The 14,869-nt window shown below is 45.9% G+C and overlaps 1 protein-coding gene across 2 annotated transcripts in view; it reads left to right on the top strand.

Moving 5' to 3' along the window:
* The window catches only part of LOC115476716 (aspartate, glycine, lysine and serine-rich protein-like), a 52,116-nt gene that overhangs the window by 5,242 nt on the left and 32,005 nt on the right, over nucleotides 1-14,869 (top strand). For both annotated transcript variants that reach the window (XM_030213260.1, XM_030213259.1), the window contains exons 2-4: nucleotides 8,081-8,445; nucleotides 11,551-11,616; nucleotides 12,539-12,595. In XM_030213260.1, coding sequence (XP_030069120.1) covers nucleotides 8,081-8,445; nucleotides 11,551-11,616; nucleotides 12,539-12,595 — 488 coding nt within the window. The remainder of the gene's footprint in view (nucleotides 1-8,080; nucleotides 8,446-11,550; nucleotides 11,617-12,538; nucleotides 12,596-14,869) is intronic.

Here is a 14,869-nt window from a genome sequence, read left to right as displayed (position 1 = left end):
CCAGCACGTGCCAACTGATGGTATTAAGGTTACTTCCTGTTCCGGGGCAGAGGGAGCATGGAAACGAACGAAGCGGACAGGCGCGCGGCACCCCCCCCCCCCCCCCCCAGCGGCGTGCACCCAGGGGTGTTCTTTCGGGGGGGGCGCTGCACCCAGGGGGCGGGGCGCATCGGCGATCTGCCCCGGGTATCAGCCCCCCTAGGAACGCCACTGCAGCAATCTGTAACTAAGTTAAATGCATCTGCTCTGTCTTAAAATTATCTCAGTTTCACATTTTAATATTTAACTCTTGATATTCTCTTCTGAGCTGGGGGTGCTATCATTTTCATAGTACATCCTTAATACCATCAGTTGGCACGTGCTGGACGGTTACTGCATGGGTAACACATGAGCCCTTACTGCTAAGTCAATGAGTGGCATTAAAGGCTCAGGCCATAAATAGACGCACACTGGTTTAAATTTTGCAACACGTCCATTTCCCAGCCCAAAAACCCCCCTTTGGAGTCTCTGATAAATATTAGGGAATAAGTAAACACTTAAGCTGTCACAAGACCTTGCAAAACCACTAAGTATTTATTTGTGTGTGAGGAAAAGAACCTCAGAAATTGCCCGGTGATAACATTGTGTTTAGCGGCAGCTTCTTAAAATGATATCTATGCTGAAGATCCTCTGAGGAAGCAGGTTCTGTGAAACGGGTGCCTGTTAGGATCTAAGTGAACAAGCACAGTTTATCCTCTGAATTGTTTTTGGATCATTTTATATATAAAAAATGTATTTTGTTAAAATTAAAGAGTTTTGTGAGGTTTTTCTGAACCAATGATTGATCAATTACCTGCGGGCCCTTCAAGATGGCTGAGGGGAGATATGCTGTCTATAAAATAATGAGTGGAGTGGAACGGGTAGACGTGAATCGTTTGTTTACTCTTTCCAAAAATAGTAGGACTAGGGGGCATGCAATGAATCTGCAAAGTAGTAAATTTAAAATGATTCAAAGAAAATTTTTCTTCACACAACTTGTAATTAAACTCTGGAATTTGTTGCCAGAGAATGTGGTAAAGGCAGTTAAAAACTGGTTAAAAGATAGGAAATAAAGCAAACAATGGAAAATACAACCATAACAGATGAAATAACAAAAAATCAGGGAAAAAGCCTCAAAGAGCTTGGAGACTATCCAGCTTATTTTCGAAAGAGAAAAACACCTATATTTCGACCCAAATCAGGAGATGGGCGTCTTTCTCCCGTGGGCGACCAAATCGGTATAATCGAAAGCCGATTTTGGTCATCTTCAACTGCACTCCATCGCGGAGACGAATAAAGATAACGGGGGCGTGTTGGAGGCGTGGCGAAGGCGGGACTGGGGCATGGTTATTGGCCAAGGAGAGATGGGCGCCTTTAGCTGATAATCGAAACAAGAAGGTACGCTTTATTTGGACCCTTTTTTTCAGGTCCAAGTTCCAAAAAAGTGCCCCAACTGACCAGATGACCACTGGAGTGAATCGGGGATCACCTCCCCTGACTCCCCCACTGGTCACTAACCCCCTCCCACCAAAAAAAACCCACTTTAAAAACTTTTTTTCCAACCTCTATGCCAGCCTCAAATGCCGTACCCACCTCCATGACAGCAGAATGTGTTCTATCCTCTGACAGCCTTTCCCTGGTACTGATGTGGCTCTTGGGTGAGTGTGACACCTTTTCTGTTATGCGCACTGCAGAGTGACATCAGCAATGCATTGTGGTGGGTGTAGGGTATTGGGCTCCGTGATTCCACTAGCTTGAGGTACATGTTCAAGATGTTGGTAGTTGGTAGGCTCTACTCCCATGGTGCTTTTCCCCCTGCTTATTGGGTCAGAGTGTGCCCTGGTTTGTTTCCAGTAGTCCATGAGGTAGTGGCCATTTTTGTAACAGTTTTAGATCTCTTTCATGTGTTACCCACGTTATTGAAAGAGAGCATTGTACACCATTTTGCCAGCTCTGACCCCCACACCTGTCTTCGTCCTATCCATGCAAACGTTTCCGGGATGTCTCCAATCTCATATCTATTCCCCTCCTCCCCCCCTCTTCCCTCCCCTTCTCATGTGCACTGTGGAATGCCCACTCGGTCTGCAACAAACTTCCCTTCACCCACGATCTCTTCATCTCTCATTCCCTTCACCTGCTTGCCCTAACTGAAACCTGGCTCTCCCCTGACGACTCTGCCTCAGTTGCGGCTCTATGCCATGGAGGCTATCTCTTCTCCCATACTCCCCGCCTAGTTGGCCGTGGAGGAGGCGTCGGGTTACTACTCTCGCCCTCCTGTAGCTTCCAACCCCTCCTCCTACCACAGTCTCACTGCTTCTCATCCTTTGAAGTCCACTCCATCCGTCTATTCTACCCGTTGCCACTCAGAGTGGCAGTCATTTACCGCCCCCCTGATAAATCCCTCCCTTCCTTCCTCACCGACTTCGATGCCTGGCTTTCTGTTTTTCTTGAACCCTCATCTCCATCCCTCATTCTCGGAGACTTCAACATACACGTTGATGACCTGTCCAACTCTCACGCTTCTCAGTTCCTCACTCTAACATCATCCTTCAACCTCCAGCTTTGTTCCACCACCCCTACTCACCGTGATGGCCATTGCCTTGACCTCGTCCTCTCCTCTTCCGGCTCACCCTCCAATTTCCACACCTCAGCTCTTCCTGTCTCTGATCATCACCTGATCACCTTCACACTTCTTCACCCTCCCCCTCAGCCCCGCCCAACATTAACCACTACTTCCAGGAATCTCCAGATTATTGACCCTCCCACCTTATCATCTAGTATTTCTAATCTCCTCCCCTCCATCATGTCCTCCGAGTCTGTTGACGAGGCTGTCTCCGCTTACAATGCCACTCTCTCCTCTGCTCTGGACACCCTTGCACCATCCACCTCCCGTCCCACAAGGCGTACTAATCCCCAGCCCTGGCTGACCCCTTGCATCCGTTACCTTCGCTCCTGCGCCCGATCTGCTGAACGCCTCTGGAGGAAATCTCGCACCCATTCAGATTTCCTTCACTACAAATTCATGCTATCCTCCTTCCAGTCCTCACTATTCCTTGCCAAACAGGACTATTACACCCAATTGACTAATTCTCTCAGCTCTAACCCTCGTCGTCTCTTCGCCACCCTTAACTCCCTCCTCAAAGTGCCCTCCGCTCCCACCCCCCCGTCACTCTCTCCTCAATCACTGGCTGACTACTTCCGCGACAAGGTGCAAAAGATCAACCTTGAGTTCACTACTCCTCCTCTTCACCCTTCAACCCTCTCCCTCAACCAACCAACCCAGACCTCTTTCTCCTCCTTTCCTGATATCTCCGAGGAGGAAACCGCCCGCCTTCTTTCCTCCTCAAAATGCACCACTTGTTCCTCTGATCCCATCCCCACCAACTTACTTAACACCATCTCTCCTACTATCACCCCCTCCATCTGTCATATCCTCAACCTCTCTCTCTCCACTGCAACTGTCCCCGACACCTTCAAGCATGCTGTAGTCACGCCACTCCTCAAAAAACCATCACTAGACCCTACCTGTCCCTCCAACTACCGCCCCATCTCCCTCCTACCCTTCCTCTCCAAGACACTTGAGCGCGCAGTCCACAGCCGCTGCCTTGATTTTCTCTCCTCTCATGCCATCCTTGATCCGCTTCAATCCGGTTTTCGCCCTCTTCACTCGACAGAAACAGCACTTTCTAAAGTCTGTAATGACCTGTTCCTTGCCAAATCCAGAGGCCACTACTCCATCCTCATCCTCCTGGATCTATCCGCTGCTTTGACACTGTCAATCATGACTTACTTCTTGCCACACTGTCCTCATTTGGGTTCCAGGGCTCTGTCCTCTCCTGGTTCTCCTCCTATCTCTCCCACCGCACCTTCAAAGTTCACTCTCATGGATCTTCCTCCACCCCCATCCCCTTATCTGTTGGTGTTCCCCAGGGATCGGTCCTTGGACCCCTTCTCTTCTCAATCTACACCTCTTCCCTGGGCTCCCTGATCTCATCTCATGGTTTCCAGTATCATCTCTATGCTGATGACACCCAACTGTATCTCTCCACACCAGACATCACCGCGGAGACCCAGGCAAAGGTATCGGCCTGCTTATCCGACATTGCTGCCTGGATGTCCAACCGCCACCTGAAACTGAACATGTCCAAGACCGAGCTTATCGTCTTTCCACCAAAACCCACTTCTCCTCTTCCTCCACTTTCTATCTCAGTTGATAACACCCTCATCCTCCCCGTCTCATCTGCCCGCAACCTCGGAGTCATCTTTGACTCCTCTCTTTCCTTCTCTGCGCATATCCAGCAGATAGCCAAGACCTGTCGCTTCTTCCTCTTTAACATCAGCAAAATTCGCCCTTTCCTCTCTGAACACACCACCCGAACTCTCGTCCACGCTCTCATTACCTCTCGCCTGGACTACTGCAACTTACTCCTCACCGGCCTCCCACTTAGCCATCTATCCCCCCTTCAGTCTGTTCAGAACTCTGCTGCACGTCTCATATTCCGCCAGAACCGATATACTCATATCACCCCTCTCCTCAGGTCACTTCACTGGCTTCCGATCAGATACCGCATTCAATTCAAGCTTCTCCTTCTTACCTACAAATGCACTCAGTCTGCTGCCCCTCACTACCTCTCTACCCTCATCTCCCCTTACGTTCCCGCCCGTAACCTCCGTTCACAGGATAAATCCCTCCTCTCAGTACCCTTCTCCACCACCGCCAACTCCAGGCTCCGCTCATTCTGCCTCGCCTCACCCTATGCTTGGAACAACCTTCCTGAACCCTTACGCCAAGCCCCCTCCCTGCCCATCTTCAAGTCTTTGCTTAAAGCCCACCTCTTCAATGCTGCGTTCGGCACCTAACCCTTACCGTTCAGTGAATCCAGACTGCCCCAATTTGACTGCCCCGATCGGACCGACCGTTCACTTGTCTATTAGATTGTAAGCTCTTTGAGCAGGGACTGTCTCTCTTTGTTAAATTGTACAGCGCTGCGTAACCCTAGTAGCGCTCTAGAAATGTTAAGTAGTAGTAGTAGTAGTACTGCTAATCTCAGTACCAGGGAGACTCGTTGCCAGTGGGCCACAACCTCTGATCTGCAGTTAACTGTGAGTAAATGTGGTTATTCCAATAAAGGATGTTTTCGGAGAGACTAGTCTTCAGGTGTCAACTGGTGTGCCAAGGTTATACAGCAGCAACAATTCCTGTCCCTGGAGGAGCACTTTTAGTGGGCACTGCAGTGCACTTCAGGCATGCAGACCCAGGCCCATCCCCCCCTCCCTGTAACACTTGTGGTGGTAAATGGGAGGCCTCTAAAACCCACATGTATTTGCCCCCTTCACCCCTAAGAGCTATGGTAGAGTTGTACAGTTGTCCCTCCCACGACCAAATGGCTTGGATTAGGATGTTTCTGAGCTGGGCGTTTTTATTTTTCATTATCGCTAAAAAATAAAAACGCCCAGCTCAGAAAGGACCAAACCGTATTTTCGAAACAAAAGATGGACGCCCATCTTTTTCAAAAATATGGTCTGTCCCGCCTCTTCACGTACCCGTTTTCGGACATAGACGCCCATGGAGATAGGCATTCGCGTTCGATTATGCCCCTCCACATCAAAAAGTCTCTACAAGCTAAACGGACAAACAATGTCCTCTCTTCATCATTGGCAAAAAAAACCCTGAAGCTGCAGCACAAAAACAATTCATTGACCGCGGCAAAACATCTCTATAGTTATTTTTTATTTATTATTTTTTTTAAAGATTTTTCGAGATGTCCCAAAAACTTTTTTCAGATAAACCAATCTTGCAATGCATCGATCATTCCACTATAAACCCCAAGTGAACATTCGTGTAAATAATACACTTACCTTTATTCCATGTTTTCAATGCTGCTCCCGCTGTGCAGTCCCTCAGACGCTGCCCTGAGCCGACGGTGGCCAGCGTTTCGTGATAGGAAACACAGAGGAGGGTTAAATGGTCAGTATTCTCAATAGAGAAGGGTAGTTAGGGACTGCTGCTTTTTAACATATTCATAAATGACCTAGAGATGGGAGTAACTAGTGAGGTAATTAAATTTGCTGACAACACAAAGTTATTCAAAGTCGATAAATTGTGGGAGGATTGTGAAAAACTACAACAGGACCTTACGAGACTGGGAAGCTGGGCGTCTAAATGGCAGATGGTGTTTAATGTGAGCAAATGCAAAGTGATGCATGTGGGAAAGAGGAACCCGAATTATAGCTACGTCATGCAAGGTTCCACATTAGGAGTCACCGACCAAGAAAGGGATCTAGGTGTCATCGTTGATGATACGTTGAAACCTTCTGCTCAGTGTGCTGCGGCGGCTAAGAAAGCAAATAGAATGTTAGGTATTATTAGGAAAGGAATGTAAAACAAAAATGAGGACATTATAATGCCTTTGTATCACTCCATGGTGCAACCGCACCTCGAATATTGTGTTCAATTCTGGTCGCCGCATATCAAAAAAGATATAGTGGAATTAGAAAAGGTGCAGAGAAGGGCGATGAAAATTATAAAGGGGATGGGACAACTTCCCTACGAGGAAAGGCTAAAGCGGCTGGGGCACTTCAGCTTGGAGAAAAGACGGCTGAGAGAAGAGGTCTATAAAATAGATTTAAAACGAATGGGAGAAAATTTTTCTTCACTCAATTTCAATTAAACCCTGGAATTCGCTGCCAGAGAATGTGGTAAAGGCGGTTAGATTAGCAGAGATTTAAAAAGGTTTAGACGGCTTCCTAAAGGAAAAGTCCATAGACCATTATTAAATTGGACTTGGGGAAAATCCACTATTTCTGTGATAAACAGCATAAAGTGTTTTGTACTTTTTTGGGATCTTGCCAGGTATTTGTGACCTGGATTGGTCACTGTTGGAAACAGGATGCTGGGCTTGATGGACCTTTGGTCTGTCACACTGTGGCAATACTTATGTACTTATAATAAGAGTGATTCAAAAAGCCACAATGAGCCAATAAACCATTAGGCATGAAGGCTAATACATCACTGGGTATTTTCTGAGGTTCTTTTCCCCACACACAAATATTTAGTGGTTTTGCAAGGTCTTGTGACAGATTAAGTGTTTACTTATACAATCTTAAAGGTCTGTTTATGTGCCATAGATACTTGTTATAAGAGGTCTTAAATATCAGGGAATGTCATTAATCAGCAACCCACAAACATTTGCTCTTTCTTTTTAAAGTATTGTTTCACATCCAGTCCCTTTCAGAGCTGTTATAAAAGGACACTCTGAGTGTTGCATGAGATGTCTCCATGTCGCTCACTAAACCTTGAGATAGTTCCAAAGACACAACCATAATAACTCCCTCCTCTCTTGATGTCCCATGTTTCTTCTCTGGTAAATAATGTACGTGAAGAATGGATGGAGTCTGGTTCTGTGGCATCTGAAGATCCTCAGAAAATAATTCAACACCATTCCTCGTAGGAACATTTACACCAAACGGAGAAAATTTATAAATCTCAAGTTAACACCTCTATTATTATTTTCAATTTCGATCTAATAGCAGAAGCATATTTAATCAGTGTTGCTTGAACTCCTTAACATTGTGACACTGAAGTCTCCAAAGTTTTTAGTCTACTTTCCAACCTGCCAATCTTCTGTAATTCACTATCATAAGAGAGCATAGCCTTAACTTAAGAGGTTAAGAGATTACCACAGGGAGCATTATCTTTGTAAGATCAGAAATAGCAATCTAAATTGATTCCAAGGACATATCTTGAGGTTTACTCGTGAGAGTTTCAGGGAACAAATTCTAGAGGCAATTTTTGTTTTAAAGGACAATACACTTATTTCATACAAAGGAACAAAAGCATTTGTGCATCTGGAAGGGTCTGATTTTCAAGACGTGCTAGAGATATGTATTGTAATGTGTTTTATTTCTATTAGAAATTATTTGAAAATTTTTCAGAAAGCATAAAAGTCATATCTAATATTTTATAAAGAGAAACTTATTTCAAGGAGAAATATTCAATTACTACACAAAAATTGAACAGCTAATTTAGTCTTCAATTACATTTTCATATTTTGTGTTGTAGATGCCCTTGGTCTTGGCCTTCTTGGTGGGCTTGGTGGGCTTGGTGGGCTTACTGGTGGGCTTACTGGTGGGCTTACTGGTGGACTCTCTGGTGGAGCCGGCGTGATTGGTGGAGCAACTGGTGGAGTCTCTGGTGGGATCTCTGGTGGAGCCGGCATGACTGGTGCAGTCTCTGGTGGAGCCGGTGCGATTGGTGGAGCAACTGGTGGAGTCTCTGGTGTAGGCGGTCTCACTAGTGGATTAACTGCTGGGATCTCTGGTGGTAGTGGTGCTGGTGCCAGCGGTGGCCTCCTTGGTGGACTTCTTGGTGGTGCCGGTGATAGCCTCGATGTTTCAGTCTTGGTTGGCTGTGTCCAGCAGCTTTTGGTAAGTTTTATGCAAATATAAATATAACCAGCATTTGCAGGGTTATTGATTTGTAGGATTTATTTGTTCATTCTCAGCCAAAACATTCAACTTCTATAGCTCAACATTTTTATTGCATGATTTAAAAATCTAAGCTAGACAGAACAGCAGATGTAATATTGTACGATGGGGGGGAGGGGAGGGACAGTTTATGCAGGTAAATATACAGTAGAATACTGTACAATGAAATGACATTAGCTTAGGGTCAGATGGTCATGTGCTAAGAAGGCTACAAATGGTAAAAGGATGTTCTCAGGGTGGGAAGGGAAGGTGGAGGGTCCAGTGGAGTTCCAGGGAAACAATTTAAGAGATGGCTTGGAGAGGTACAACTTTTCAGGTTCAATTTTCTAGGGGTTTGGTTTCTTCATTGTAAAGAAACAAAACAATAGATAAAGAGAAAAAGTGGAAAAATATTAAGTATGTACCGAAGTCAGCACTGTGAGTGGGTAACAGCAAGGCCAGTGAGACGCCATCAGCTGACATGGGCTGGATCAACGTGGAGGCCGATGGAGATATACCCTTTCCTCAGCTAGCACAGCCTGGAAGGAAGACGTATGTCTCCATCAACTTGGATGGAGAGTAGCTGGATAGAGCTGCATCTGCAGGTCATAAAGAGGAGTCTGAACTTGCGACTGACTAGAATTGAGTGAAAAGCAGCTTTGGTTCACATTAGCAGAAATATAGATTGTGGAGAGAGTGGAGGGAAGGTGATGGACCTACTGAATCAGAACGCAGACCGCTTCAATAGTTTGTGGGCTTGCAAGTGGTATGTCAGAAAAAAGCTGGGTAGGATTGGGAGGGAAGCAGAAGAGAGAACTGGATCTAGACAGGTGCAGGAGAGGGAAGGAGGGGGAGGGGGATGGAGCTGCCTAGAGAAAGGAGATAGGATTTGATATACTCAGGCTGATATTTAAAACCAGTTAACCAGCCAGGAATGGCTCTTGGCCACTTAAATAACACTTAGCTGGCAGGGATATCCGGTATCTTCCACTGAATATTGCCAGTTAGCAGCAACAGCTGGATATTCAGTGCCGGACACTGGCATTGAATGTACAGGCTGACCGTAGGAGGCAGCCTGGCTACCTCCAGTGGTCTGAATATCGGGCCCACTGTCTTTCTTACTAAGATTTACTGTCTGGTGTGGAGGGGGGGGCTATAAAAATAATCTCAAAATCTGAATAAATGAGGACTCGAAGCTCAAGTACCATTGGTTTGACCAAACATGTCAGTCTTTCCCACAGAGCTTCCCAGAGATTATCATTGGCCTCATTAATGGTCTCTTTTACAGAGTGGCAGTAAGCCCAAAGCAGGATTACCACTCGCTCTTCCTGGACTACCGCCAGCCCAACGTGGCCGCCAGCGGTAGTCCCACCCTGAGTGTGCGCAATTTCCGGGGGAAAAAGAAAACCCCTGGAAATGGCTTGGGTAGCAGTAACCTGGCGGTAATTGGGCATCGCTGCACGCTGCCCGGTTACCATCAGGTTAGCATGGGAGCCCTTATCACCACCTCAATGGATGGCAGTAAGGGCTGCCAATCGCTTGGCCATGCGGTATGAATTCTCTTATCGCATGGCTACCTGTGTCCGGGGGCTTTTTACCAGCTGTGGTGAAAAGGGCCTTGGCACGCAGGAAAAACATTCCCCGCTGCTAGCTAAGGACTCTTTTTCCCGCAGCTTGGTAAAAGGACCCCTAAATTATCTATTCCCAGAAAAAAAAGAGAGCAACGAAAAACTCCAAGAACAGAAAAAATAGCCAAAGCCCACACAGTCTATTTTAGTCATTAAAAAACACACACAAAAATATCCATATCAAATCCCAAAGTTCCGACAAGCTCTGCTGGTAGCTTCAGGGCCGCCAAGGGGGGGGGGGGGGCGGCAGAATTCCCCGGGGCCAAACATCCAAGTGGGGCCCACCCGGTGCTAGTATTATTCTTCTGTTCCTGTGCACGGCAGCACCACAGAGCAGAGTACTTCCTTCCTGCCACGTCCAAACAGCCTCTTTCGATGCAGCAGGAAGGAAGGAAGGACTTGCTGCCGCGCACAGGAACAGGAAAGCAGTGTGAGCACCGGGCTCTGGGGAAGTTTGCTGTGCACAGTGCCAGGAGCACGACAAGTAAGTGGGGCGGTGGGGGTTGGGGTGACAGTGGCGGGGCGGGATGGGGCCTGCCTGGAAAGGGGGGGCAGGCCCGGAAGGAGGCGGGCCCAGTGGGTGTTTGCTCCAGGCCCGACTTTGTTTCTCGTTAGCCCTGGGTAGTTTATGACTTATTTCAAAATAGTCCCAAGAGCACTTAGCTTAACTGGAGAGGCCTCCTTTCCCAATAGTAGACCATCCGGTTGTTACTGTTCCAGTGCATAAACACGCTCTCATCAAGGGCTTCAATGCATGAACAAATTCCAACTGTTCAAAACCCCGACAAGGGCCACTTGTTTCACAAACCCACTGCTTCAGGAGTTGCAACTAGAACTTAAGAGATTGTCCAAACTGGTTACCGGCTTTTATACCAAACACTCACAGGAGCAACCAATCAGAGACAAGCTAAGTTTTAAGGTAGTAATGTTCTATAAAAAGCTTGTCATTCCACAGCCAAATTCAAACCCGTAGGTTCAACAGTATGAAGAGAAAAGACCCAGCGTTGCTCTTGCTGTCTGAGTATTTCTTTTTCAAATCCATTCCTCTCCCACCCTTAGTCATCTGTTCAATCACCAAACAGTCAAGTCAATAAATTCATGTTTAGCCTTAATACAATGTTGAAACGAGGGGCTTTCAAGTTTCCTGTAGATACACAGTGGCAGTGGTCAATAATTCTTGTCTTACAAACCCGGGAAGTTTGTCCCACATATAGTAGAACAAAATCAGAAAACAAAATCATGTAAAAGTAGCACAGATCAAAACTTCTATTTATTTTGTTTTCTCCGTGCACATACCCAGTTCTTAATAGCTGTGCATATTTTAACCAAGAGAGAGGTGGGCATTGTTTGACAGCCAGTATAGCCACTATTACTGTTTTTTGAAAATTGAACTGTTTCATTCAATTTATATCCACAAACTTTAACCTTCTTTTTCTAGACTTCAGACGCGACCAAGTTTGTCAACTCGGTGGGGGGTTTTCTCACATCACACTGTAATTATAAGGTAAAACCTTTTATTTAGAACTTGTTCTCAGACATTATACAAGGACACAGGATTCAGGGCTCCAGATTTGATCCACAGTTGGTGTGGGGGGAGGGGGGGAAGTAGAGGTGGAGGGGATGAGTACCAGGAAGAGGGAGAAAATAAAAAGTTTGGGCAAGGGGAAGAAGGGAGAAGGTTGGAGAGGCCAAAGAAGAAGATGGGTAACTAACTGGAGAGGGAGAACCAGGGGGGCCCTTTTACAAAGACGTGCCAAAAAGTGGCCTGCAGTAGTGTGGGCATGTGTACTGGACGCACGCGGGACCATTTCTCCAGCGCATCTGGAAAAATGGTATTTGGGGGGGGGGGGGGGGGGGGAGGCCGGGAAATAGATGTGCGGCAAAATGAAAACCAGTGTGCATCTATTGATGGCCTGAGCCCTTAAAGCCACCCTTTCAGTTAGCGGTAATGGCTCACATGCGGTAACATCCAGAGCACGCTACCTGCCAATTACCACAAGGAACCCCCCCTGTGGTAGAAAATAGAAAATTATTTTCTATCACATGTTTTTTGGCGCACACCAAACTCAAAATTACCATCAGGTGTATGCGCTAGCTGGGCAGTAATGCCAATTTGACGTTCGCTGAATGCATATAGGTCCTTACACGCCTTTGTAAAGGGCCTATTTATGATAGTGTGGCCCCACTCACCTAACTCTGGGCTCAGCAACCTTCAGCTGCCTCCGTAATAATCCTCAGGTTATTTATTTAGCATTTTAGCCTATCTCAGTCATAAAATTAAGCAGCTAATCAAAACGCACCTTTAGCACATGCAAAGCTATTCCAGCAATTTAATGATGCTGAAGGATTCCTTTTATGAATATGTAGGGTGTGAAGTCTGTTCTAGAGTACCTGTTTTTTTATTGCCTCTCTTTAATTTCTTTCAGAAATGGGGAACAGAAGACAGTCTTAGACAAGCCTGCAGAGCAGCCAAGAATATGCTGGTAAAACTACTCTAAGTAATGAGTAAATAATAGGGATGTGTGTTCATTGGAAGTGATATTTCTCACATTGTTTCACATCATTGTTTGTCTGGAAAAGCAGGACAGAGGATGCAACTATTTCCTGATAGTTTGTAATATCTTTGCAATAATGTGTATTCTAACCCAAGAGTTTCCATTAGTAACACTATTGTACGCAAAAGAAAATTTAAAATAAAAATCCTAAATATAATGAAAATTCATCTAAACAACACAGGAAACTAAAGATAATGAAAATTTGCAGGCTACCCAAATCTAGCGACAGAACTACGAGCCTTGTCAATTGCTGGTCCGTCATTATGGGATGCTTTACCGAGACATTTGAGAACTTGTGAAAATAGTCAACAATTTAAACGTTTTTTGAAGACTCACTATTTTGTAAAAGCCCTTTTTGAACAATGAAGTAGATTGTTGCGGGTTTGATTCTTTGACTGTTTATGTTTTCATGTGTGCAAATCTGTTACCCGCTTTGGATAAAGGCAGGCTTTAAATAAGATAAATAAATAGTGGACAAAAATCTCTTTTAAACAGTACTTGACTTTCATATCAGGCTATAGTGCATTAAATATATACAGTACATGGCTACGTCAGCTATTGTTGCTCTGCATACCAAAATGTGCTTTTATGTTTAGTTCATTGTGGACCCTTTTACCAGCTACAGCAAAAGCGGGTCAGTGCTGCTGTCGGCACATGTTTTACATGGGCGCTGAGGCCCCCTTTTACTGCAGCTGGTAAAATGGAAGTCTCACTTTTCTACAGGAAATGGCTGAGTAGCAAGTAAAGCACTTGCTGCATGTCCATTTCGGGGGAAGCACTTACTGGTGGTAAGGGCTCCTGCGTTAACCCCACGGTAACCAGGCAGCACACGGCACTGCTCAATTACCACCGGGTACACTCCGGTGCTACAAAAATAAATACATTTTTATAGCGCTAAAGATGGGAAGTATCGCCGGGTTGCTGCAGTACCCAGCGGTACTTCCTGTATAGCGAGCAGTAAGCCAGCATTGGGCTTACCACCGCTTAGTAAAAGGAGCCCTGCATTTGTGTTCCACCTAAGCAGATAATCAGACAATACAAATAAAACCCATTCTAAAATCCACACATATTCCCATCCTGCTCTCTCACTTCCCTCACAAAAACAGACTTTATTCAAACAATAGGGGGCCATAATTCTGCTATCAAGGAGAATGCACCCCATTTTCCTAACAGATGAAATGTGTACATTGAATTTAGGAGCAGCCACTTGCACCAGCCATAACATAGTATAGTAACATAGTAGATGACGGCAGAAAAAGACCTGCACAGTTCATCCAGTCTGCCCAACAAGATAACTCATATGTGCTACTTTCTGTGTATACCTTACCTTGATTTGTATCTGTTTTTTTCAGGGCACAGACCGTATAAGTCTGCCCAGCACTAGCCCCGCCTCCCAACCACCAGCCCCTTCATTTGTATCTGTCTTTTTCAGGGAACAGACTGTATAAATCTGGCCAACACTAGCCCCGCCTTCCCAACCACCAGCCCCGCCTCCCACCACTGGCTCCGCCATCCAATCTCCACTAAGCTCCTGAGGATCCCTTCCTTCCGAACAGGATTCCTTTATGTTTAAGGCACGTAAAGGTGGCAGAACCAGGTGCCTCTTCTGTATTCTATAAGATCTGTATGTAGTTGTCAGACCCACTTACGCTCCTTTCAGGCACCGCTCATGTGCATGTCCATTCTGCAACTGTGCACTATTCACAATACTTGAGCAGTGATTTACATGCATAAATACACCTATGTGCGTGTAAGGGGTCCTTATTGTTTGAACTGCCGAGTCCTGCAGTTACCCCTCAGCTGGTCTGGTTTTCAGCAAATGCGTCTCACCTGAATTTGCTCTGTGTGTCCCCCTCCCCCACTCAAGCTTAGTCCAAAGAGTGACAGACTGCACGAAGGCCTGAGAAAAACTCAGATGATTCCTTATTTGAAAGGAAATAAAATACCCCCCAAACGTGGGGTTACAGTTAACAGAGATAAAGGCTATAAAAGTTTTGGAGGGAGCAACTTTCATTTTTGAAAGTTTTGGGGTCCTTTTACCAAGCTGCAGGAAAAAGGGCCCTGGGTTAGCGGTGGGGGGCATTTTCCCTGCCCACCAGGGCCCTATTTACCACAGCCGCTAAAAAGCCCCCAGACAAGCATGGCCATGTAGTAAGAGAACTCTTACCACATAGCCACGCGGTGGGGAGCCCTTACAGCCAC

The sequence above is a fragment of the Microcaecilia unicolor genome, chromosome 8, assembly GCF_901765095.1.
Source record: "Microcaecilia unicolor chromosome 8, aMicUni1.1, whole genome shotgun sequence".
NCBI classification, from domain to species: Eukaryota; Metazoa; Chordata; class Amphibia; order Gymnophiona; family Siphonopidae; genus Microcaecilia; species Microcaecilia unicolor.
This window is presented reverse-complemented; position numbering and strand designations above follow the sequence as displayed.